We start from the raw sequence: 25628 nt of genomic DNA, 5'->3' as shown, positions 1-25628 counted from the left end.
TTCTCAAATTCAGGGTGAACGGGGTATTTTCTCCCCTGGCTCTTTTTTTAAGTGGTGAATATTAGTGCTGGATGACAGCTCCTCCCGGCTCCCCTCACAGCCTTCCTTCACCCCAGAAGCGGGGGCCGCAGCGCCCCGGGCCCCGGCTTCCCCACCTGCCGCTCAGGCTGCCCACCTGGCCCAGGAGGCACCAGGGTCTCTAGAGGGCTGGGGCGGGGGGGAAGGGGGGCTGAGACTACTGTACCCCACGGCCTAATGTGCCACTCCTGTGCCAGGCACTGGAGGTCCAGGTGAGGACAAGGTTCCTGGCCTTGAGGATGGACAGACACAGAAACACTCACGGAAAACAGAGCCGAGCCCCTGGGGCGTGCCTGGGAGCACTGTTGGAGGAGCACTCAGCACTCTCCTTTCTGCCCAGTCCATGCAGGAGGGGGTGGTCCTGACACCCAGGCATCAGGACGTCTACCCCAGGGGCTGATCTTCTTGCCACGGCACCGCCTCAGTGCCTGAGCCTCCTGGACCCTCCGGCAGCGGCCAGCTCACCATTGGGACAAACTGGAGGACAGGCCCAGCCACTCGTGCCCCTGCCAGGAGCTGTGCCAGGCACCGGGTGACACTGTGGGCCAGCCAGCGAGCCCTGCTCCCTCTTGACACGCGGACTCTTGGAGGGGAGACCAAGAGGAGTCCAGATGGGCTGCAGTTGAGCTGTGCCACGGCCTGACCCACCAGAGATGCCTCCCAGTGGACTGAGGCCTCCCTCGCTCTGCCATTTAGGAATTGGCTCCTAGTGGAAGTCATAAATCCAGACACACCACGGAGGCAGCGGCCCCCGTCCTGAGAAATCAGCCAGACACACACGCTGTTCAAGAGGTTTTCTTTCCCTTCTGTTTTGCTGTTCTCGGTCTCCCTGGAGCCTGGGTGTGATTAGCTGCTGATGGAGGCAGGTGTCCAGACATGCTCCTGGGCCTGACACTCTCCGGAGGTGAGACTTGAAGGCAGGTGGCTGGGCTGAGAGGCCCGCAGATGACCAGGTGCCGAAACCGATCTGGCGTTAGCCACTCCTCTGGCCGTTTCGGGGCCAGTGGCTGAGTTCAGGGGTCCCCTCTAGGAGACCTCCCCTGACCACACCCCATATCTGAGCTCCCACTCTCCTGACTGTTGTAGCTCCCAGCAGAGCAGGCTGCAGTCTTGGTGTGCTGGCTTGGTTTCCCCACCTGACCGTGCTCACCCCAGTACAGTGTCTGCACACAGTGGGTTTTCAACAAGAAGCTGTGTCGGGCACTGTTCGGGGTGCGCTCCCGAGGCCTCTGGCGGGAGGGTACAGCCTGGGTCTCAGTAGATGTGCAGGTACAGCGGGCAGCCAGCGAGTGAGTGAGCGACTCCCGGGCAGGGCGGACTGGGAGCCGGGGCTGAGGGCGAACGTTTCCCCAAATTCCACAGTGTCCTCCGGGGCAGGAACAGCCATGACTGACGGGGGCTGCGACGGGAAGGAAGGGGGGAGGCTGCACAGCTGGAGGGGAGGGGCGTCTTAGGCTGTAGGGGCGTCTTAGGCTGTAGGGGCACCTCCTCTGAGTGACCAGGTTATAACCCGTGAACCTGAAGGCAGGGGAAGGCCTCCCCGGCCCACAGTCAGGCGTCCCCACCCCCGCTGTGTGCCGTGCCATCACTGTGGCCAGGCGGTCAGCTCTCCCCCTGCGGTCTCTCCCTTGACTCTTGTCCCTTCTATCCGCCTCCTGCCCGACAGCACCCCTCTCCCTCCAAGAGAAAGGTGAACTGGGAGCGGCCTTGTTTGAGAGACGTGGGGTCCTGAGAGGAGGGCATCCAGGGGGCACGCACCTGCCCGCCCGGGTCTACAGTGAGCCACGGACAGACCCTCGCTGCCCTCCTCTCTGCTCCTTCCTGAGTGGCAGCATCCACGTGGCCTGCAGGGAGGGTCATGGGGCATTTCAGACGTGGTCTCTCAGTTGGGTGCAGAAACCAAAGTCCAGGGAGCACAGCGGCTTTCCTAAGATCACACAGCACACGAGGGGGCCTCCATGGGACTCCAAGGCGGGGGGTCTGCCCATTACCAGTGGGTTCCAGCCCTACCTCCCTCCAGGGCAGGGCCTGCTCTTCAAAGTGAGAAGAGGGGAATCCCAGGTGCCTCTAGGTAGGACAGGCGAGTCCGGAATTGCTGCTGGGCACCTGAGATTCGCCCCTTTCCTGGGAGATGTGTGCATAAGTGGGGCGAGAGGCTGGGTGTGTTCTCCATGTCTCTGCCTCTAACCACGGCGAGTGGCAGACCGTCCCCCTCACAGCCCACAGCCAAGCTCACCTGTGGCTGGGCCTGGTCAACCAAGCTTGGCCAGTGGGCATCTGGCAGGTGTCACTGCATGGCAGGCCCATGGGGGGGGTGTGGCTTGTGAAGCTGCAGATGTTTGTGGACACACACACACACACACACACCTGCCACAGTGGTGTATAGGGACAGCCAAGACCTGTGCCAAGCGCTATCAGGACTCAGGGGTGGGTACCCCTGCACTCCTGCTGGGTGGATGTGTGCACACAGGTCCAGTGTGTTTGAGTGTGGGGAGGGGGGGATGCACTGTAGCCAGCGCCCCTTGCCCCCTCCCCCATATTAAGGATCCACAAGACCATGTGCCTGTGGCAGGCAGGGTGCCTAACGGGGGTCTGGGGAGATGCCCAGGAGCTCCAGTTGGGTTTCCAAGCCCCGGACAGCGGGAGAAGGGGCCCGCGCGGAAGCCTCTGCGTAGATGGCCTCATTACATCACCGACATACCCGCCACCAGGCCGGCCTCCCGTAGGAGAGGAGCTTCTCCCAACGCCCAGACCAGGCAGAGCAGCTCCTCTCCGCAGTGGCCAGGGAACGGGGGGAGGGCGCAAAGGCAGATTCCAGACCCCGCACCCCAGAGCCGGCGCGGGGTTCCCAGGAGGGGGAGGGCGGCGCGGCCGCGGGAGGGGGCGAGGCCGGCGCCCAGGCGCCAGCGGGCAAGGGGTTAAGCGTGGGCTCAGCTGTCGTGCCGTCGTTCCGGGGGCTCTCCCCGGGGCGCGCGGGGCTCCGTGCGCTGTTGGAGTCCGCCGGGGACTCCCCCTCCCACCGCTACACACGCGCGCACACGCGCGCACTCGCACACGCACCACTCTTTGCAGACGGGGCTCCGGGCGCTCCGAAGTGACGGACTCCCTCCCCCGCTCCCCGCGCCCGTCCTCTCGCGCGTGGATCCTCTCTTGCCATATTCTCGCGCGCGCTCTCCCCAGCCTCCCCGCCCGGGCAGGGGAGCACCGGGCAGGGCGCGCGGCTTCCCCGCCGTGCCCGCCTCCGAAGGCGCGCCGCGAGGGGGAGGGGCGGGCCGGGGGAGGAAGAGGAGGAGACCGAGCCCGCGAGGGCGCCGGGGAGGCAGGGCGCGCGCACACGCCGAGGGACGCGCCGAGGGTGCGAGCCGCGCAGCGAGCGCAGAGCCGCCTCCGCCGCGGGGCGCCCCCCTGCCGCCCCATGCTGTGCTCCATGGCGAACTCCGGCTGCCTCCTGCTGTCCAACTCCGGCAGCATGCTCCCGCACTCCGTGCCCTGCCCGCCCACCTTCCTCTACCTCCAACAGGTAAGCGCCCCCGGCCCGGGGGGCCCAGCGCCCCCGCGCGCCCCCCGCCCCGCGCACGTGCGCCCGGCCCCGCCGCCCACACCCGCACTCGGTCCCCACGGCGCGCTGGGCCCCTGCTGCGCTTCCCGCGTCATGGCGCTGGGTCCCCGTGGGGGAAGCTGCGCCCCTGCGCCGCGGCCGGGCGTGGGGGTCGCCCGGGGCTCGCACTGCGCAGGGCTGGGGGACCGGAGTTTGGGGCTTCGCTTGCAACTTTTCTGAAGGCGCGGGAGGGGGTGGCGGGCGGAGTCTCCGGGGAAGCCGGAGGGGAGGGGGAGGGCGTTCTCGGCGCCCTGGTCACTTTGGGGAACTTCGCGTCGGCCGGGGGGGGCGGGGTGGGGAGCACGGCCCCTCTCCAGCGGAGCGGGGAAGGCCAGGGGTGGACGGAGACGGAGGCGGCGGCGGCTGCGGCGGGGACGCCGAGCTCTGCTGCAGCGGGAACTGCGCGTTGGGCCTACGGGGAGGCGGGCCACCCGCCTGGTGGTGCTGGCGAGGGAGGCCCGGGGAGCTCCAGAGGGAAGGGGGCTGGGGCCGGACTTTTGCAATATGCGGGGCTGTGCGGGGGCTGCGCATGAAGCTCGGCCGGCCAGGAGGGCAGGAAACCCGGCGACTCTGAGCCCCCACATCCCCAGGATGCTCCACGGGGAGGTGCGCACAGAGCATCGGCTGCCGCCTGCCTGCTGGCCGGGTGTGGGGGGCGGGGGCCCTGCCATCCCACCCAGTGCAGAATTAGTGTGGCCCTAGGCCTGAGCTGGGGACGGACCAGGGATGGCTTCGCCTTCCCCAGGCCCCTTGGCCTCTTGGGTCTGCGTTCCCGGTGCTAGGTTTGCCAGAGCCTGCGGGGGCTGCAGTACCCTGGCTGCCCACCCTCCTGGCCTGTCCCCCCTCCCTCCCTCCCTCCCTCCCTTCTGGGCTGTGGGGCTGCCTCCTCTATCTTTAGCGCCTTCAACCTCTGCGTGGGTCTGCAGGGGCTGCGGGCTACTTGGGGAGGCCTGGAGTCTGAAGGGGGAAAACATCGAGGCCAGAGAGCTTCACATGGACTGTCCTGGGGCCTGCCCGGCCCAGCAGGGATGCTCCCGTAGGACTGGCCTGTGCCCTGGGCTGGGCATGGAGATGGGAGGTAGGGTGCCACCCTGAGGCTGATGGTCAGGGTCAGGCCGGGCCTGGTGGTCTAGGTGGTCGTGTCTCTGCTCCACCTCTCCCTGTGTGGAGGTTGGGAGGAAGGAACGCAGGCAGAGTGTGTTTTTTGGAGGCGATGAGAGGTTCCAGGTGAGGCTGGGCCTTTGGGTGGTGGGTTCTTATCTTCTGATGCCCCTTGAGGACTCCATAAAACCCAAAAAGAAGGAACCACGGGAGGCAGCTCAGGAGGAGCTGTGGACAAAGATGGGCCCTCAGCGCTGAGCCAGGGCCCCAGCGTTTGGTTCGCCCGTTACAAGGACTCACGCAGCAGAATTGCCAAACATGTCAGCAACTGCAGAGGCAGGTCCAGGGGACTGCACGACAGGAGCAGGGGTGGCCAGGAGTGGCCGGCAACCCAGAGCCCTTGGTCTCACTGTCCCCAGGACCACCTGTGACATTTGGGCAGTCCTGGACACAGCTCGGTGGCAGCAAGAGCGACTAAGGGGCCCCAGACCCACTGAGCCAGGCTGACTCCCAGAATTCCCCGTTGCCATTTGAGTTGCAGACAGTCGGGGTGCACCTCGCCGCAGGTCTGCTTTCTGGCACCTCCCAGATGTCCACAATTGCAAGGATCATGTGGGGGTGTCAGGGGTGGGAACTGGAGATCTGCATTCCTGACAGGCTCCCAGGTGAAGTCAGTGGAGCTGGGTGTGCCCCACCCCCACCCGGCAGGAATGCCTGGGCTGCTGGAAGAGGCTCCAGGTCCCCTGGCAGAGTTTGGACTGGGGACTGACCCCCAGTATATCGGCTGTGCCGTCTTAGGCAAGTCAATTCCCTTTCTGAGAGAGGGCGGAAGCCTGCAGACCTCCCGGACCGAGCGGCAGGGCTGAGGTCAGATGAAGCCGACGACAGCCTCCATAGAGTGCCAGACAGACAGTGCCGCTGTCTTGATGGAGTCAGTGCCCTTGGTTGGGGTGGAGGCACCAACAGGATGCTTGGGGAGGGCACCCCAATTCCTCCAGGGCTGGGTGAATGCATCCCCAATGGGTGGCACTCGGAGCATCCCCATCCCATTTGGGAGTCAACCGTGAACAGTTGCTTCTGGAAAAGCTGGCGCGTGCCCATCGGGCCAGGCTTTGAAGCACCTCGTTTCCTTGCGCTGTCTGCAGGGTGCCGTGTGTCTCCGCAGGGTGGGAAAGTTCTAGAACGCAGCCGCTTCCTGGCTCTTCGTAGGGCGCAATTGTGTAGGAGCACATGCAGCTCCAGTGGCCCAGGGCTAATACAGAACAGACAGTGACATAGTGCAGGAGTTGGGCCATCCCAAACCACCTCTGGAGAGAGACAGAGGCTTCCGTGTCACCTGGACGTGGGCAGCACAGAGGGGGGCCTGGGGGGCCCCCCCGCTGGGCCCTGGCATCGGGCTTCCCTCCCGGGCAGGCTCCTGGGGAGGGCGGCAGGTGCTGGATGCAGGCTGTGCGTTCGTCTCAACAGCGAGCCTGGTCGCAGGCGCAGGAGACGGGAAACCAAGCAAGACAGGAGACGTGGTTTGCGGCACAGGGAGACGCAGCGTTGAGACAGGCCAGCTTTGGAAATGGAGTCTTTGGAAATTAGAAAATAAAACGCCAGCCAGTGGAATTCCATCTTCTCCGGGGAAGCACCAACCTCCTGCTGTGTGGTCTGGACCCCGAGGGTGCGGAGACCCGGCTGCGTCCCCCCAAGACACTGCGGCTCTGTAATTAATTAGAGGCGCGTGTCGTCACGCACACGGCCTCCTCTCGGCCACTCAGCCACGCTGGTATTTTTCAGAGTTCTAACCGTAGGCAGGACGACTTCGGGTCCCCCAGTGCCGGGGGGCATCACTGCGGTGTGGATTCTGGCTTTCGTTACGAGCTCACCAGAATGGCCCTGGTTACACTCAGGTCCCACCCCGCAAGGCCCGGCCTTGGTTTCCCCACCTGCCCGCCCACCTAGAGGCGAGGCTCCCTGTGAGTACCTGGGCCCCTTTCCAGGGCAGCCCAGGTTATCGGTCCCCCCACATCTGGCCCTCGGGGGGACCCTGGAGGAGGGGACTTGGGAAGCTGCTATCCCTGCTGCATTATGGCCAGTGAGGAGTAGGACTGATGCTGGTCACCCTTCCAGGCAGGAGGGACCTTGCCTGGAAACCCAGACCATGGACAAGGCTCCCGGTGAGGCCCTCCCTGGGCTCCAGTGGGAGACGGTTGTAGAGAATGGGAGAAAAAACCCCAAGCCCACAGCACGGGGCTTTGTCACGGTAATTACTTACTATTAAGCTGCAGTGCCCTATAAAAGGGAATCTCATCCCTACACGGAAAGCCGGGAAGCTGCTCCAGGGGAGAGAGCCGAGTGCCTGAAGTTTGTGGAAAGGAGTGTCGGTTGGTGGGGGAGAAAGGGGGTCGCCGGCCCTGGAGACGTGAGCTCCTGGGGCCTCCCTGGGGGCTGTGTTCTGAGTTCTGTCGATCGTGTCATTTTTATGTTCTTGATCAAGATGAAAGCTCGGGTAGCCCTGGTTCCCAGTCACCACAGTTTCTGGGAGGCTGTGGCATTTCTATCCGGTTTCGGGGTGCGGGGTGGATCGTTCCTTGGAGTCCTCGGAGGCAGAAGCGGTCCCGCGGGGTGTGGGGCCCAGAGGCTCGGGGAGCCGGGACTCTCGGGGCTGTTCTGAGACTCATTAGGAGGCTCTGCTCCTGTTAACGGCGGCGCTTCGGGGAAGCAGAGCTGCTCATCGCAGGCCGGTCAATACGGGTTAATTACAGCCGCGAAGGTAACGCCCTCCGTAAGGACGCGCACCTGCGTGTCGCCGGGGTGTGACCCCAGGAACCCCGCCTGGGACACACTGTCCCTCGGTGACATAAGGTGCTTGTGAGTGCACCCTGACGGAGGGACAGCGACAGAACACGGTTGGCCCACCCTCACCTTCAGAAGTCCAGGCTGCTCAGCCTGGTCCATTGTCCCAAGCCCTGTCCTTAAAATCATCCGATGAGCTCTGGCCCGTGGGGGTCAGTGGTTAGGGTCTTGGCCCTTGGACCAAAGGGTTTCGGGTTTGATTCCTGATCGAGGGCACGTACCTGGGTTGGAGGTTTGATTACCGGCCCCCGGTCGGGGCCAGTGCTGAAGGCAACCAATCAATGTGTCTCTCTCCCCCTCCCTCCCTCCCTTCCACTCTCTAAAAGTCAATGGAAAAAATATCCTTGGGTGAAGATTAACAAAAAAAAAATTTTTTTTAATTATTCTATGAAATAGAGAATTTAACCAGATAAGTAGTTGAGGTCACACAACCCTCGTTCTAAATTGACCCAGCTGGTCGGGAGCCCTCCCCACCTCACGGGAATCCTTAGGGACCAGCACTGTGTTAGCCGCCTGTGCCTTGAATGTCCGTCTGTCCGTCCTTACGGGAGACCCCGACACCCTGCCGCGTTTGCGTTGCCACAGCAACTTGGTTAGTTCCTCGGGTTCTTTCCCAGTGTTCGCTCCTTGGAGGTTCATGTTTGGCCTGGAGTCTGCTGAGGGTTTGCTCATGCACACGTTACAGTTGAGGAAACTGAGGCACAGAGAGGCTAGGTAACACACTAACGGCGGCCGGCGAGCGGAGCTTGGATGCGGCCCGGGCGGCAGGCTCAGGTCCTCGCCTCCTGGGAGCGGGACTCGGCTTCTGTCCTCCAAGGAAACGTGGCTCCCCCACAGCCCGCGCGTGGCCGCCACTCGCTCGGCTTCCCTGCGGGATGTGAGCCGTGTGTCCCCGACACCTCACCGTGTTTCAGATGGACCCTCGCGGCCTGTCTCGATTCGTGTTCCGCGGGGTGCGTGGGTTTCTCCGCGTAGCCGGGAATTAGAGCATCACCTGGCTGGACACATGATGAACGCGGGCGACAAGAAGGGCACAGAGTGGCGGCCGAGGGGCAGCTCCGGCTCTGGGCACAGGTGGAGGGGGGCTCCGTGCAGGGCGGCAGGATGCTCTGCGCCGAGACCTGGCAGAGCTTGGAGGCTGCACGTCGGGGAGCAACCTCGGGCTCCCAGCTGCCCTGTGGGCGTCTCTGCCTGGAGGTTGGGTGTGTGGGGCTGGGGACAGGGTCCACCCCTGAGCCTGAGCCGCTGCATTCTGAGTCCTGACCTGCATGACGGGGGCCTGGAGGGTTGGGGGGGGACAGTCCGAGTCCTCCCCGCAGGGGGGAGCGGCGGACTCTTTTCCGGGCAGCCCTGGTGGGGTTTCCCGGGTCCTGTAAGGAGGCTGCTTCCGTTTCTCAGGGTGAAGGCTGATGACTACGGTTTGGGTCACATACCTGTTTCCCGGAATCACACACGAGTGACTTGTTGGCTCAGCCATCCTCCTACCCCCGCCCCAGGGATCCCCAGTAGGTCTGGGAGGTGGGCCCCCCTCCACTGAGGCTCTCTGGGACCTTGTGGGGTACAGAGAAAACCTGCCCTCCCACCTGAGGACTTGGGTGCCGAGTGGGCCGGCCGGGGGCAGAGGAGCAGGCATGGCGGGCATGGGGCTGAGCCCGCAGCCGGTTGGTGTGCCGGGAGGTCAGCAGAGGGCAGGGAAGAACCCGCAGCCCGGCAGACTGCCCGTGGCCTCCCTCTCCCTGGGCACAGCCAGGTGCCCGCTGCCTACCACACCCGCAGGGCAGGTGCTAAGCAGCACGACTTAGGAACCACACGGTGTCATGGTCCTTGGAGGCGGCGAGGCCGAGGCCCCAGCCCCAGTGTCCTCTGTCTCTTGTCCTCAGCTTGGGACGCCCACTGGCAGGCTGCTCAGAGCAGAGGATCAGGTTGCTGGGGAAGGCAGGAGCCTGGCAGGGCCTCAGGCCAGCTCTGGGTGGTGTCTGTCACCCCTGGGTCACAAGCGGAGGTCCCATGGGCAGGGAGGACATCAGGAGGGAGGTCACCGTTCCTGGCACTGTGGGACCCACGGGGGCCTCAGGGGCCCCTTGTAATCAGGTGGAGTCTGACCCAGGCCCTGGGGGGCAGTGGCCCTGCTGTGAGCCTGCAGAAGGGACCCCCTCTGCTCCTCAGGGATGGGGCGTGGCCACCACCCCAGGCTCTGGGGACTCCAGTGACACTGTCCCTGTCCCCTCCAGCACTTGTCTCTACTTCCCGATGAGCCCTCCACCTCTAGCTTCTGCCTGCGGGTCAGCTGTCGGCCCTGGAAGGTTCTGTGCTACTCAGCCTCTCCTGCTTTCCCACCTGTCCTACTTTCTCTCCCGCATTCATTTCCTCTCTGCTTTTCCCGTCACCCCGACTTCCTCCCAGGGGTTCCAGCCCCTCCTCACCCCTGCGCTCCGGCCAGCCTGCGGGGCCCCCCGCCCCTCCGTGGCCTGCCAGCCTGTGGTCAGATCGCTGTGCGGTTCCATCAAGGGCTGCCCTGAGGTCACGAATGGCTCCTACTCGGGACAAGCAGGGCTGACTCCAGCCAACACCCACACAGGGTGGTCCTGAGAGGCGTCCTCCCCCACCAGCCCAGACAGCTGTGGGTCCTACAGCATCACCCCCAGAGTGTGGTGGGAGGGGCTGACAGTCCTGCGCCCTCTGGGGACCAGCCCTGTGGCCCAGAGTGTGCTCCTGGTCTTTGGGGACCTTTGTGTTCTCATCTGCAGAGTGAGGGTACCGGGTACCGATCCACAATGGGCAGGGGGTTCAGGGATGTTTGAGTTCTGATCGCAGCTCCACCCCACGCGCCGCTTTCCTCCTGGGCCTCGTTCCTCCATTAGTGAGCGAGCCAGGGCCAGGCCAGGCTGGCAAGTAGAGTTAGAAATACAGAGTGTGCGTGGGGATGTTTTCCGTTCCAGGGGTCTTTCCAGGGTCCTATTTTCGGGAGAGGGTGGTCCTGACAGACCACACCATGACTAGGCGAGGGTGGTTTCAACCCAGATCCCTGCGGACTGTCTTCTGTCATCTCCCAACTGTAATATTGGTTACTGTGGGAGGTGGTGAGCTCCCCGTTACCGGAGGAATTCAATAGAGGCTGGCTGTCTCTGTCTCAGAGGCTCTAGATTAGAGCAATGCTGTCGAATAAAAATATAGTGCCAGCCAGTAGGAAAGTTTCAATTTTCTCGTAGCCACTTAAAAAAAGTGAAGAAAAGCAGATGAGGTTGATTTCAAGGGCCCATTTCCTTTAACCCCGTACAGACCAAACGTTGCCGTGCCGGCTGATGGGAACTGGCACGCTCCTGTTTCTGTGCTGAGTCTTTGAGCCTGGCGTGGGCTCAGGCGGAGTGGCGATGAGAAGTTGGGCAGATCCAGAGCATTTCTATTGTCGCAGAAAATTCTGTTGGACGACGCGGCTCTAGGCCTTGTTGCTCGGAGCCCAGTCGGCAGGCGCAGCAGCAGAAAACCAGCAAAACGCAGGCCCTCGGGCTCCCCAAACCTCCCCCTCAAAGTGGGGGCGTCACATGCTGTGTGTCGGGGGGGTGAACGGGGTGGCCTTGAGACCCCGCCTGTGCCCGAGGCTCTCAGAGCCCCGACATGCTTCCCGACCGCAGGGGCTGGCCCCCGGCGCCGGGCTGCAGGCGCCGCCTTCGCCCACCGCGGCCAAGTGGGAAAGCTCAGAACCCGAGTGCGGTCGTTTTCTTCTTAAAGAGAAACCTTTCACGTCGTGTGTGTGAAATGTCCATTTTAGCTAAGTGGCAGTGATACCCACTGTTCCTCCTTTAATGTCCGTCTTTGGTAAAATAAAAGGTTGGCGATTCGAATCACTGTCCTTCCTCCCTCTTCCTGAAAATGCGTTTTATAGAAGCCTGGGCCCAGTGCTCTCTCGCAGAGATCATTAGGCCAAACGGTCCGTTTTTTATGAAAAGTTTTCTTGGCGCAAGGCCACACTCGTGCGCTCACGTGCCGTCTGTGGCGGCTTCCACGCCGCAGTGGCTGAGCGGAGTTGTTGCAACAGAGACCATATGGCCCACAAAGCCCAAATATTTGCTGGGAGAGTTTGCCAGCTTTCTGGGCAAGGTTTGCAAACCCCTGGCCCAGAGCAGCCCTGTTCTCGGAGGTGCGACAGGGACCACGCGTGACACTGGGTTCCCAGCAGCCACACCTCCCGAAGTGAAGAGAAATGGATGAGATGCATTTTAACGATTTATTACTTCACCCAACCCTAAATCTTTTCATTGCATCACTCAACCATTCTCAAGGTGATGGAAGCGCTTGGCATTCTTTTTTCATGCAAAATCTTTGAAATCCACTCGCGGCCCCTTGCGCATCGGACCAGCCACGTTCTGAATGCTCAGGAGCCATGTGTGGCTGGCGGCTGCTCGGTCTAGAAGGAATGGGGCTGGTTCCGAAGGGGGGATCGGGGGGATGGCTGGAGGAGCTGGACGTCGCCCTGAGGCAGGGGAGTCCGTGGCCAGGACCATCCTGCAGGGAGGCAGCAGCTTATATGGAGAGACCTAGAGTTGAGTGGGTTCAGGGCAGATTCCTGGATCAGCTGGTACCTGGGGTGCGAGGGAGGGTGGTGACCGGATGTCTCGGGGTCTAAGCTGAGAAATGTAGACTTTTCTCAGTAGGCAGTGGGGACCACGGAGGGTCCTGGAGCAGGGCAGTGGGAGATCAGATCTGCATGTGAGGAAGATTAACCGGGATGGAAAAGGAGACTGCGGACCAGGGAGCGGCCCAGACAGAGGCCTGGACAAGAGCTCAAGGGGCCTGCCCAGGGCGGGCAGTTGGGGGAAGATGGGGTAAATGGCTACAGTTCTGCAGAAGAGGTGTCCCCCGGGTGTGGAGGAGGGTCCATGCGGAATCAGTCATCTCTGGTTTGAGGTTGGAGCTGGCCTGTGACCGGTGAGCTGCTCAGGTGGCTGTGGCCCCAACCCTGGCCCCGGCTCCTTGGTGGAAAAAGGCCCCCCCTCCCCGCTGGCCCGGGAGCCCTCCCACGGGCACCAGGCCGGCTGCACGCCCAGCAGGGACCCTCAGTCCTGCCCCCTGCGCTGGCCTCCTTTCCAGCCTGTTTGGCTGGACCAGGGCAAGTGCCCCAGCAGATGTGCACATCTGGCTACACCCTTCTGGAGGCTAAACACCTTCGCCTCTTGTTGTGTCTTAACATCTGGTCCAAGCTGAGCTGCGGCCGAGGCAGCCCCTCCTGGGCCCCGCCGTCCCCAAAGTGAAAGCTCTCCACAGCTCATTTGCAGGGTAGATGGGATAAGAACCGCCCCCCTCCTGCTCCAGAGGGGGTGGTGGTTCCCCAGCCCCAGCCCCAGCATCCCTGAGCCACTCTCACTAACACCTCACCAGGGTAGAGGGTAGAGGCAGGTGGCCTTGGTGAGTGCCTCCTGGGTGGTAGGCGAGGGGACCAGGTGCATCTGTGGGAGGGTGGGGAGGTCACAGGGAGAGGTGTCGGCTCCCATCTGCACCACCGAGGAAGGTCTCACAGGAGGAGGCTGGGCTAGTCTAGGCCTGGGGCCCGGCGGGGGAAGGGGGTTGGGAAGAAAGGGGCTCGGGGATGACAGGTCAATCAGGGGGTCCCCTGAATCTTCCTGCCCTCCTTTTTTAACTGTGTAGTTTATATCGGTGGGCATTTTATTGAAATATAATTCACGTATCATAAAATACACCCTTATGAAGGTGCAGCTCTGTGGTTTTTCATAGAGTCACAAGGTGTGCAGCCACCACCACTATCTAATTCCAGATGGTTTCATCCCCCCAAAAAGCTCCACGTGCACTAAGCCGTCACTCCCCTTCCCCCCAAGCCCTAGGCCACCACCAATCTGCTCTCTGTCTCTGTGGCTCGCCTGTCCTGGACATGTAACGGAGACGGGATCCTACAACACGGGGCCACAGTTCCGTGGGCCCTGCAGCGTGGCCTCCCTTGGCGGGAAGTTGTGAGGTGTGCGCTCTGCCCTCAGAGGCCCGCAGACCTGGACGCAGGGGCTTCTTGGTCCTGGGCCGGGTGTGCCATGTACGGTCAGCCTCATGTCAAAGGGCCGACGGGTGAGAAGGGTGGGGAGGAAGAGAAGGGACCCCTGCCCAGCCCGGGGTGGCCCTCACCTTCCCCAACTCTGTTTCCTTATTGCTACCCTAGCATCTCACTCCGAGCCTTGCCCCTGCCTAGGGTGGGTGGGAAGAGGCACCCAGACCCTGTGGCTTCTGATATAACGCGAGCCACAGGTCAGTGATGGCTGCCCAGTGAGCAAACGCTGTGGCCCCGAGCAGAGGGGGTGCCCCATCCCAGACGTCTGAGGCCAGTGGGCAGCTGCTGCCTCCATCCCTCCTGCAGAGCCAGCTCCTCCCGGCTCACATCCAGCCAGGGACCCTGCCCATCCTCAGTCGGAGAGTCATTACCTTCCTCCTCCCTCTACCCTCCTCCCTGGAAATTGCTAGGGCCTTACGCGAGTCTCCCAGCATCCCCAGATGTAGGCTACTTGCCCATTTTACAGAAGAGAAAAACTGAGGCACAGAGAGGCTAAGACTCGGTAGGGTGACATGCCCATCTTGCCCAGGTGGCCATAGCCAGACCCTCCCTGAGGGACAGCTGGCCCTGGGTCCCCACCCAAACCCACTTCCCCAAAGCTTGACTCCCAAGGTTCCCACGTGGTCGCTTTTTTGAGGGCGTTTCTAGGCTCCCACGGGGCAAGGACTGCAGTCTTTTCCCTTTTCTGTCTTTAACAGCTTTGTTGAGGTGTAATTTGCATGCCGTGAAGTCTGCCTCTGGGAGGCAGTGACTTCCCAGGGGTGTACAGTTGCCCCCTTAGAGCCCCCTACCCCTTTCTGCAGCCTGGCTCCCCGTGGGTGGCTTCAGGCCCCCCTTCACCCATGGCTGGGGGTAAGCCTACTTGATTCTTTTGATCTTGGCTTAGAAATCGTCCCCTGCAGCCATTCCTGCTGCCGCCTTGCTGGGCTGCACCGCAGCCCTGGGCGGCCAGCGCCTCCCGGCGGGCCCCCGGCACCTGCCTTGACCTCCTTTCCTGAGTGCAGCCCCCGCGGGTCTCCCACATTCTGTCTGGGGTGAGGATTTGTCCACCGTCTGAGGAGCAGGACAGGGATGTGGGTAAAGGCCAGGTCTGTGGCCCAGGGTACCCAGAGTGCCATTGTAGCTCTGTGCACCCTGGGTACGGAGACCTGCAACGTTTCACCATCTCCCCGGCCTCAGTTTCCCTGTCTGTAAACCTAGCCCTGTGGCCATGGTTCCTCCCCAAGCCAGAACTCAGCCCTGATGACCTTCTGACCTCGCCTGTCTTCTGGAAGCCCGCAGAACCTGGGAGGGGAAGGGGGATATCTGAGTGCAAACCCCCAAGTCACCGGGAAGGCAGGGCTCCTGCTGATGCCGAAGGAGGGCCAGGGACCCCCTGGGCAAAGCCGGAATCCCTGCTGGACCCCGAGCCGGCTAGTAGACCGAGAAGGGAGTGGTGGGCAAGACACGCCCACCGCGCCCTGGGAAGGCCCCATCCCGCCTGTGCCTCAGTGGGCCCCAGGCCCCTGCCCCAAGAGAGGGGCCCCGCCCGTGTCCCCCGCGCCTTCGGAGCCCCCGCCAGGCTTCCCTGCACTCAGTCTGCAGTGAGAGCCACAGGAGACGGAGACTGAAGTTCATTTGTGAGCTGCCTTGTGTTGGGGGCTCTTAATTAGGACCTAATTAGACTAATTAACTTTCAGATGAGGAACTTGGCTGTTTCTCCCTGCTCCCTCCCTCTCTGCTGCTCACTCTGTCCCCCTTTTGGAGAGCGAAGGAAGGGCGAATGTTCGAATGTTCGGGTGGTTTGCCGCAGCCTGGGGGTGAGGGTGGGGTGCCGCCCCTCCCGCCGTCTGCCGGGCACCCTTCATTCTGGCTCCAGGGTGTGGCGGGTCCTAGCGGGTAATGCTCGTTTGGTTCCTGGTGCCAAGCGTGGCGTGGAACATGAGCAGGACACTGGGTCCCCAGAGGGAGATGGGTGCAGGAAGACGAGGGACGAGAGAACTTAGGGCGTGCCCAGCCCAGCCCATCCGCTTGGCCCCCTGCCTGCTTCCCAGACCCCCACCCTCATGCAGCCCTGACCCCACACATCCCCCCCCCACCCCCACCATGGGCTCGCATCCCTTAGCCCAGGTGCCATCTGTGTTTTGACCCCTGCCCTGCCCCCCCCCCCAGCACCATTTTCCTTGCTTGGCCAAGGTGGCCATTCATTCCCAAAGGCGGCCCTGATTCTAAGCACCTTCTGCCCTCCACTGGGAACTGAAAGCCGCCCCTCCAGACTGAAAAGGGAAATGCTGCCCACCCCCAGGAGGTGTCTGACCAGGCGGAGGGGGGCTCTGTCTGCCCTCCTCCAAGGGCCATGCCCCCAGCTGCCTGCCTTTCCAGGGGATCAGGGCTGGCCAGCATGTAGGTATGGGGGAATGTGAAGGTCAAGTGGTATTGCCCCCAACAAGCTTGGCCAGGGGCTGCTAGCTGGCCTGCCTACCCCCCTAGACCTGGCTTGGACACCCCCCTGCCTGCTCTCCATCTGTAGCCCCTGCCCCGGGGCCTGCAGGGCCAGCCGGTGGGTAACCTGGGGATTGTAGCTGAGCCCACCCTCCCAGGCCAGTTCTGTCCTTCTCCCGGTCTCACCCTCGCCAGAACCAGACTCGGGGGCATTCCTGATGCCACCGCCTCCAGCTTCCGTAGTGACTTCCCCTCTGCCTCCATCCCAGTGAAGGGTGAGGGCCTCGCCGTGGCCCTGCCAGCAGAGGGGAGCAGGAAGCTGCTTCTGCTGACTGTCTTGACCATGCTCAGGTCTGGGGCAGGGGGCAGGTCACAGGTGCCACCCGCCCTCGGGGTCCTGCGCCCCCACCTGCCCGTTTGCATGGCTCAGCAGAAGGGTCAGGCTTTGGCAAAAGCCCAGAGGAGGCCGGGCAGGGTGGGCTGCGGTGGACTCGTCTGGACGCCATCTGGCCTGCAGCCACTCGCAGCAACCTGGGCGAGGAGCAGCTGAACACGGGGCGACAGGCTCTGCATCTGGGGTCCCCGGCAGTCTGGGGAAAGTGGGGCGCCCTGTCTGCGAGGCTTTTGCATCAGTTGGATGGGAAGCAGGCCCGACGGGCTGGCCAACAGGGACTGAGGGGCCCAGCACTATGTGGGCGCGAGCAGGGAGGAGCTGGCCCCTCCAGTGGGCTGAGGGGCTCCCTTCTTTCTGTTCAAACCCTCTACTGTCCCCTCTCGTGTTCCAGTGACTTAATATTTGGCCTGGGTTCCTCCGCGTAGGCTGTTCCCCTGGGTGGTAGCGTTTGACAACAGAGGGCTCTGGTCAGGGTCAGAGGGTCTGTGGGATGCCCCCACCTCTTCCCACCCCGCCCAGAGCTGCACCCGAACCCACAGAGCAGACTTGCAGCCTTGTTTTCAGGATCTGGGGTTCCCTGAAAGCTTGGTGTCAACACCTGGTCTAGACACCCCGAGGCACTGAAGGTCCACGCCCAGCTCTGACCCACAGGACCAAGCCAGGTGTCCTCTCTCCCCCAGAAAGGCCCCGGCCTGCTGCTACCCCTCAAAACTCTGTGTCCCCAGTTCAGTGACAACTGGCACCCTCTTAAAGGGCCAATGCACAAAATCTCATTTGCAGCCACTCACCCTGGGCTCTGGTGGAGGGAAGGCTGCAGCTCAGTATTCAACGAAGGAGCCCCTGACCACCCCCCACCCAGACGTCTGACTCCCGATCTAGTGGTGCAGGGGCTCTGAGGAGGGCCAAGGCGTCTGGAGAGGCCGGGAGGTGGGGGGAGAGGCGGAACAGAGGTGCGCTGGGCAGGAGGGGACCTTGCTTCTCTCTCCCTCAGCTTGAGCCTCTGGGTTCAGGGGTTGGAGGAGCATGGGGACCCTGCCATTTCCGTCCCTGACTGTCTCTCCCTCTGCCAGTCCCCGCCAGCCCTGCACCAGCTCTCTTGCGTGAGCCTAGGATCCCCTTGGTGACTCCTGTTCCAGGTGGCACCAGGGGACGCTCTGAAACACTGCAGTTTGGGAACCACCAGATCCGGAAAGTGGGCGGTTGGGATTTTCCATTCCAGCCACCTGCATTTCCCGGCTCTGCTCCCAGCCCTCCTGCATGGCCTGGCACTCGGGCCTGCTGTCCACCCGCCTGCCCTGCCGTGCCTCACCTGCAGGGCCCTGGCCCCCGCGCCTGCCCCAGTGGCGCCCCACCCTCCCCACCCGAAACACCCCAGGGCTCTGTTAGCACAACTCAGTTCGGATGTCTGATTAGTCCTTAGGAGATCGCGGGGTCAATTTTCCACAGCTCCTTCCTCTCCATTTAACTAATTTAACTGCACGATTGTTACAAATTTCATTTTATTATAGCCCTGCTTCTCAGTCCAATTGAATTACTAAAACCTCATTTTCTCAGAAGTGCTGAATATGTAACTAGAGGAAAAATTACACTCCTGTCTGCCTATTAGGACAGTTCATGCATGTGCGAGCTGCGTGGCATGTGACGGCCACACGGTCCGCCTGCGTGCGGTGGGCTCGGCCGAGGGCTGGCTGGAGACGGGCGGGAGGCCCCGCGTCCTGTGTCGGCGCCGCGGAGGGCAGGCCTCAGGTGGGGTCCCGGTCTCGGCCCCACCCTGTCCCCGAGGGGAAGAACATGTGTGTGCAGACAGCCCCCCCGATTGCAGGAGGGAAAACCACATTAGCTCCCGATTACAAATTAAACAATATCTGTGGGCCATTGTAATTAAAGGGAAATTCAATTCCATGCTGATGCCCCATTATGCCCGGCTCTGCCAGGGGAAGCCGGGACTGTGCAGCTGGCTTCATGGGCCTGGGGCTGCCGGAGTGGGAGCGGGAGCGGCGGCGAGGTCCGTCCCGGTTCTGCCAGCTCCGGTCCCCGGCGGGGGCCTCTGGGGAGGAGGCTGCGAGTTATTTCTGATCTGCCTGGTCCCGGGAATGTCCTCCGCTCTCCGCCCCCAAAGGGCGCACCGTGTGGTGGCTTGTGTCCTTGGGCAGCTATGGGTTTTGACTTGTGGCTGATGTCAGCTCTGCAGGAGGCCTGTCGTGTGTGTCCCCCCCAGTGTGCATGTGGATGGGGGAGGGGCCATACCTGCAGCCGGAAGAGCAAAGCTCAGCTTTGGGGAGAAAACCGTTTGTCCCCCTCACACCCCAGGCGGGGTTGGGGTGCAGGAGGACTCCTGTCCAGAAGGGGTGAGGTCACACCTGGCTCTGATAGAACAGGAGTGGGGCAAGGGCCAGGCTATAGGGTGTGTCCAGGCCTCTCTCGGGGTCTCCTGCACTCATTGGCAGCAAGGGACCGGCTTCTCGGGGCTCCTTGGGGGCCTCCCCCAACCTGACCTGCACTCTGGGTCCAGGAGCACATCTTTAGGCCTCACCTCCGTGACTTCTGCCGGTCCCTGTGTTGCTCCTTCCTTGGCGCACTCCTGTGCACCCTTCAAAGCTCTGGCTGAGCCAGCCCTTCCAGGGAGCCACCCTGAGCGCCCCGTGGCAGCAGGGTGCGTCCTGTCTCCCCGCAGCAGCAGGCTGTCCGCAGAGGGCCTGTGTCTAAGCTGTGAGGTTCTGTAGGGCAGGGGCCTAGCAGATGTCTTCAGCGCCCCGCCCGAGAGATGTTTATAAAAAGGGTGAATTGGGGGGCTCTCCGCCTCTGCCCTGCTGACTGGTCCGTGGGCCCCCCCCCCCCCCCCCCCGTCTCCAAAGAGGAGCGGTGTGTGGGAGGCAAGGGGCTTGGGTGGGGGCAGTCCTGGCTCCAGGGTAAGTGCCCCCGGGACTGCCCAGACTTGAGCACCTAGGCCTGAGCCCGCCCAGGAAACCGAGGGTCCGTCCCGCTCTGGCCCCTGCAGCCCGAGGTCCCTGTGCCCACGTCGTGCTCACTTGTTCGTCTTCTGCATCTGTCCCTCACGTGTGCCGGGGCGGCCAGGGGGTGGCAGGGTGTCCCACGCGGAGCTCTCCTGCCTGGCGCTGCACCGCGTTTCCTAATCCCCGGCTGTAGCTGCCCGCCTCGGACTGCAGAGTCCCCGGGCCAGCGCTGGACCCTCACTCACCACTCACGCGGCGCCCGAGGGCCAGGCTGGGGCCACCGGGGATTAGCTGTTTGCTCAGACTGCAGAGCGGGCGTGGGGGCCGGGCCGCTGCGGACACGCAGAAGCGCGGGCACACGTGTGAATACACGCGCCCCCGCGGCTGAACCGGGGCTTGTCAGCCCTTCCGTGAGGGGTGGGATGCGGCCCACCTGCACCTTCCTGGGCGCGTGGGTGGGGGTGGGTGCGGGCGCGGAGTGTGTGGGGGTGTGCGTGTGGCGGGTCTGGGTGTGCGTATGGCAGTGACTTGCACACCACGTGAGTGTGAGAGAGGGTGTCCAGCGTGATGCACGCCCAGGCCGCGGAGCAGGCAACGTGGGCCCCAGGCGAGCTCTGAGTGCTGGGCGTGGGGCGTGTCCCGTCCCGTCGGCTCATTAGTTCCTCTGTTTCTTTGGTTCCACGAACGACGGCAGACTAGGGCCCACCACGGCGCAGCGCCCAGGACGCGTGTGTGAGCCTCCCTGGGTGGGCTTGGGAGTGGAGGTTCGTTCCTGCCTGTGTTTGTTTCGCTGGAGCAAAGCCCCCGGAGCCTGCGGCCGTCCTGGGGCAGGCCGGCTCTGTCCCCATTGTTACGGGCTGGCGTGTAGAGAGACTCCCCCAGCCCTTGGCCAGGAGACCCTGGCCCAGGCTTGCTCTCGGCAGCCGCTGCTGGCACGGGGCAAGGACTCCCACTGCCCCTCTCCACGCCTGCCTCCTGCACTTGTCTGCCCCTGTCCTCTGTCCCCTCTCCCCCAAACCCCCACCCCCACCCTGGGACGTGCAGACTCAGCAGGTCCGTGGCCACCACAGCCACTGTCTGCGAGGTGGAAAATGGAGAAGCCTTGGACCGTCACCCCCCCCCCCCATGTTCATCATCTGCCCCAGGTGCCTGGGTGCCTGCCCTGGGAGCCCAGGGCGATGCTAGAGCAGAGGCCCCTGCGTGCCGGGCCGAGGCGCCTTCCCACCTAAGCTCGGTAATTTCTGAGTCCTGGCCTGAAGCCGCGCCCCCGGCCAGCCTCAGGAGCCTTTATTCACTTACAGTTCACGCTCTCCTGCCAGCAGACAGTGGCTCCAGCCTCAGTGCCAGGGGCTGCCCTGAGAAAGGGGCTCTGTGGGGCTCCTGCGGGGGGTGAGAGCCACAGGCAGGCGCTGGGTGCCCCTGCCCAGGCCGTGGAGTCTGGTGGGGGAAGAGCAGTACCTGCCTGGCCAGAGCCCTTTATTACACCTTTTAACTCTTGCACAGCCCCTCGAGGGGGGCACCCTGTCACCCCATTTATAGTCCAGGAGACAGGCATGGGGGGGGCACTAGCAGCCTGCCCGGCAGTGTCTGTAAAATTGGTTCCCCACAGGCCAGGCAGCCTGAACAGCAGCCGATCATCTCAGCCGGGAGGCTGGAGGTTTGAGATGAAGGTGTCGGCAGGGTCGTTCTGAGGTGCAGCCTCTCCTTGGCTTGTGGACGGCCGTCCTGTCCCCAGGTCCTCACTCCGTCGTCCCTCTGTGCGTGTCTGTGTCCTGGTCGCCTCTTCTCACGAGGACGCCCGTCAGATTGGATGAGGGCCACCCCGTGACCTCATTTAACCTTAGTTAGCTCCTTCAAAGCCCATCTCTACATGCAGCCACCTTCTGAGGCGCTGGGCTTGGGGCTCCAACACCTGGAACTGGAGGGGATGCAGCTCAGCCCAGAGCAGTGGCAGAGGGGCTGCAAGGCACCGGAGCTCAGAGGCACCCCGTGCACGGCCTCCCGTGTCGTGCAGTTATTATCAAAACCAGCAATAATTGTCAAAAACGTCCAGGGCTGGATGGCCGGTGCGTGGAGGTGCCCTCGGTCATCTTGGCCATGGTGTGCCCAGCAAGAGAAAGCAAGGCTGCCCTCAACTTCCAGGGATGGTGGAGGCGGACAGCTTGGCCCCGTGACAAGTGCCTGGGTAGGACCACTCCTAGCCCTGCCTCTGCCCTGCCACCGGATGGCCTCCCCTGGAAGACAGCTCTCGTGGGGCTTGGGCCCCGTGCATCTGCGCCCTCAGGGACAGCCTCCTGCACCGGGTCCTCAGAAGCTACCGTGCTGAGTCCTCGGGGACATCATTAAATGGCGCGACCTGGTTCTCACTCTGAGTTTGATCCATCAGCTTGGGTGGGGTCGGGGATCTGCACTTCAGTAGGGTCCCCTCGGGGTCTCTGATGTGGGTGCCTCCGGCCTCGGGGTGGGGGGACAGTGCTGTCCCTGTGTGTAGAATGGGTGAGTGGGCGCTTGGTGGCCTCTTGGAGCCTGGAGAGGAGGAGGGGCAGGCTGGTGGCACAGTGGAGGACTCTGTTGGCCAAGAGCCAGCAGAAAAGCTCCTGGCCAGGAGTCAGTGGACTCTGAAGCCGCAAGGGCCAACTGCAGACTGGACAGTGCCCAGGTGCTAATGGGCACCAGCCCCGGCCAGGCCAGGACAGAAGCCGAGAAAGAGCGTGAGGACAGACAGACGGGGGTGTGGGATGGAGACTGAGAGTGAGAACAGACCAAGATTGGACATGAGCTGGAGAGAAAGAAGGGGAGTGTCCATGGGCAGAACAGGGTCTCCCCAGGTCCTGGGGGCCCTGCAGGGCTGGTGTCCTTCACCCCCTCCCCACCTCCCTGGCCCCCGTGGAGGGGAGGAGGCTGCCCTTGCCCAGAGGCTGCAAACCAGACAGTGTGGCTCTGTGGTTCGCCAGGAATGAAATCCATTCTCACCCAGTGACCACAGTGGAGTCAGACGCTGCCAGCCAAGGGCACGGAGTCCCTGCTCATGCCCAGTGCCCTGTGTCCTCTCAGCTCCTGTCGAAGGGCCATTTTCCATCCACAGGAGCTGAGGGATCCCACCAGCCAGCACACCTGGTCCTGCGGCCCAGCACAGGGGCCCAGGTGGGGTCAGGCACCTGCACCTTAATCAGGTGACGGGCCAGGAGGTCCATGGGTTAAGCTGGGCCAGCCGACTGTCTCTGTCACGGCTTCTCAGCTCTGCCGCTGCGGCTCAGAAACAGCCATGGACAGTGAGTGAATGGATGTGGCTGGGTTCCAATAAAACTTTATTTACACAAACAAGCAGGGGGCCAGCTTTGTCCCATGGGCTCCAGTTTGTCAACCCCTGGTCCCACCCACCTTGGTACCCTAGGCCTGCCCAAAAGGGGTGGGGGGGGCGGAAACCCAGTCACCAACCCAGTGGGCTAAGGGGAGGGTGTGCCCTGCTCTTGGCAGGGCATGGGGCCCCAGCCCTCTGTGGTTTCTGTCCCTTAGGATGGGGAGTCTCCCAGCCAGGGGCTCTTCCTCTGGTGAGCAACCCAGGGAGACTGGCCCTGGGTGGATGAAGAGTGGAGACCAGGACAGCCACGGTGGGACCCCGAACCTGAGCCCTGGCCTAGGAGACAGACACTTTGTTCTCTCCCTGGGTGCTCTCTGCGGCCTAGAGCTAGTCTGAGGGCCTGGGAAGTGTCTCAGAGCCGTACAGTGAGCCAGGCATGCTCCTCTGAGACGTCGCGCACAGTCGGCCACTCCCCAGAGCAGCTGCCAGATCAGACCATGGCCAGAGGAGGGCTTGGCCTGGCTCTGCTGTCACCCAGATGGGGGAGGTCCTGAGAGGTGTGGACCCAGAGGGGCTACACTGGGGCCTCTTTGCAGGACCAGCTTGAAACCCCCAGAGGCGCCAGCTGCTGTGCGCCCGGGAGCCGCTGATGCTGAATTGGCTGAAACCAGAGCTTCCTGGGGCCAGGGAGGGGAGAGGTGTTAGTGGGGAGCCATTGGACAAGAGGGTGCCTAGGAGCCTCTGCCCAGGGAGTGGAGGGTGGGCCGGCTCCTTCCCAGTTCTGCAGCACTCAGGGGCTCCCACAGCCTGACAGCCCTCTCTGCCTCCCACTGGGGAGCTGGTGTGTACCCCCGTTCTCTTCCTCACCACCCCCACGCCCCAGTCTCCCCCCTCCAGGCCCGCCCGGCCCCAGGGCCTCTGTTGCACGATATCATTTCATAATACTCTGAAATATACATGAAGTTGGCAGAATGCAGACAAAACTGCACCATTTACTGCATGAATATTTCATGCTGGCTTCTTCGCTCCGAGGTGTCCATCTGATGGAGCTGGGAGCCCGCTGCCCGGGACCTCCCTGCCCATTTGTCTCCTGCCCGAGAGTGGGCTGAGCTGGCCCCTCTGCCGAGTTGGGGTCACCCGAGAAGGGGGCACCACACTAACGCCGAAGGGTCCGGTGGTTGTTGGGAGCTGTGGGGGCTTGGGGACGTGGAGTGGGCCCTGAGCTACTCTGGGGCAGCCACACCCCCACTTTGCGGGCTGAGTATTTGGAATAAAATCTTAGCTTGGCAGAGAGCCCTGGGGAGGGGCGGGAACCCCAGGCACCCGCTGGCCGATTTCCCATAATGCTCCGGCACTGGCTGGGGCTGGCCAGGGCCCGCTGGGAGAGGGGCGGCGGACTGTGCGTGTGTGTGTGCGGACGCACACGCTCGCACCTGCGTGCGGATGATACGGAAGTATGCGGGTGCTCCGAGGAAGCCGTGGGAGAGGCCCTGCCCCTTGCCAGCTGAGCAGTGTGAAGCCCCCACCCCTCGGGGTCCCCACCCCCAGCCTGCCCTCCCTCATCAAAGCAGGGACCGGTCGATGGGACAGCTGCCATGACTCCCACCGGGCCCCACCCCAGGCTCTCGGCCACGTGGCGACTCTGGAGAAATGCCTCCTTGTTGTCCCCACGTGCTCTGGACACTGTGATGTCCTTTCCCATCACCTCGGCCCTAGGAGGCCTCCTTGCTCAGGTCCTGGGTCCTTCAGTGCAGGTGCCAGACTTACTTCACCCAGCATCCCTTCTACCCATCAATTACTGATTCACTCGTTTATCGAGCTCCAGCCGGGTGCCAGGCATGGTGACGGCACTGAGGCTACAGCCGAGAACAATATACGCGGCTTTCAGTCTCCCGAGACCCAGGAACAGCACACAAAGAAACCAGGAAAGTATTTATAAGCTGGACTCTGTGCTGTGAAAACAGGGCCCCGAGATGAAGGCTAATGGTGGGACCTGCTTTAGACGGGGTGACTTTTCAGCTGAAGTACTGGCAGGAGCTGGGCATGGAAAGAGTAAAGGGAACAGCATTATTGGCACAAGGAGTGGCATGTACAGAGGCCCTGAGGCAGAGGGAGCTTGGGTGTGTTCAAAGAGCAGAAAGAAGGCCCCAGAGCCTGGAGCCAGGTGCCCAAGGCGGGCTTGGAAAGAGGGAGGCAAGCAGGTGTCTGCCCCTCGGGGCAGGGGTGTGGTGGGAGGGGGCAGCGCCCCAACCGTGGGTACACAATGTCAGCGTCCACAGTCCCAGCTCGGCGGAAAACAGGTGGGTCCCGGGAGGAGGTGGAGAGCCGTGTGCTGAGGCCGAGGCTCTGGGCCAGAGGGGATTATTTCCCTTTTCCGTTTTCTTCTCTGTGTTAGCAATGTTTGTGCTACAAATGATGATGGGGAGGAAGCAAAAAGGAAAGAACACTGGACGGGAAATCTGGGCGCCTGGCCCCTGTGCTCGTTGCTGCTGTGTGTCTTAGGGCAAGCTCCTCGGCCTCTCTGGGCTCTGCTCCCCAGGAGCACTGACCCACAGGGCCTGTCGGCTTCAGTCACCTGTGGGAGCCCCACCCGCCAGCTCTTGTGGAGAAAGACAACTTCCCAGCTGAGGGGGTTTGGAAATTCTTTCAATTAGGCTTGAAGTTCTAGAAGGCCCTCGCCCCCGACCACACCCTCGGCACCTCCCTGCCAGACTGAGTGCAGGGAAACAGGGTGCCGGGGTGTCTGCTGCTTATGGCCCTTCTCTCACCTGCTGTGCCCACCCCCCACCCCAGCCTGCTCCAGATTGGGGTGTGCACAGCTCTGCAAAACGGGAGGGGCTCCAGGACAGGGGCAGGAAGCGGGAGCTGTTTGAAGGTGTGGGGGTGAG

At 62.9% G+C, this 25628-nt stretch overlaps 1 protein-coding gene across 2 annotated transcripts in view; it reads left to right on the top strand.

Moving 5' to 3' along the window:
* RBFOX3 (RNA binding fox-1 homolog 3) overlaps nt 1–25628 on the top strand; it is a 90257-nt gene that overhangs the window by 38901 nt on the left and 25728 nt on the right. The window contains exon 1 of one of the 2 annotated variants that reach the window (XM_087825704.1): nt 3494–3598. The exons of the other annotated variant lie outside the window; for it this stretch is intronic. Within the exon in view, the coding sequence (XP_087681830.1) occupies nt 3494–3598 (105 nt within the window). Of the gene's footprint in view, nt 1–3493; nt 3599–25628 lie in introns of those variants that run through there. 2 annotated transcript variants of the gene reach the window in all.

This window comes from Miniopterus natalensis, chromosome 17 (assembly GCF_054644295.1).
Source record: "Miniopterus natalensis isolate mMinNat1 chromosome 17, mMinNat1.hap1, whole genome shotgun sequence".
Lineage (NCBI taxonomy): Eukaryota > Metazoa > Chordata > Mammalia > Chiroptera > Miniopteridae > Miniopterus > Miniopterus natalensis.
The sequence above is the reverse complement of the archived record's forward strand: the minus strand, read 5'-3'. Positions and strand labels throughout refer to the sequence as shown.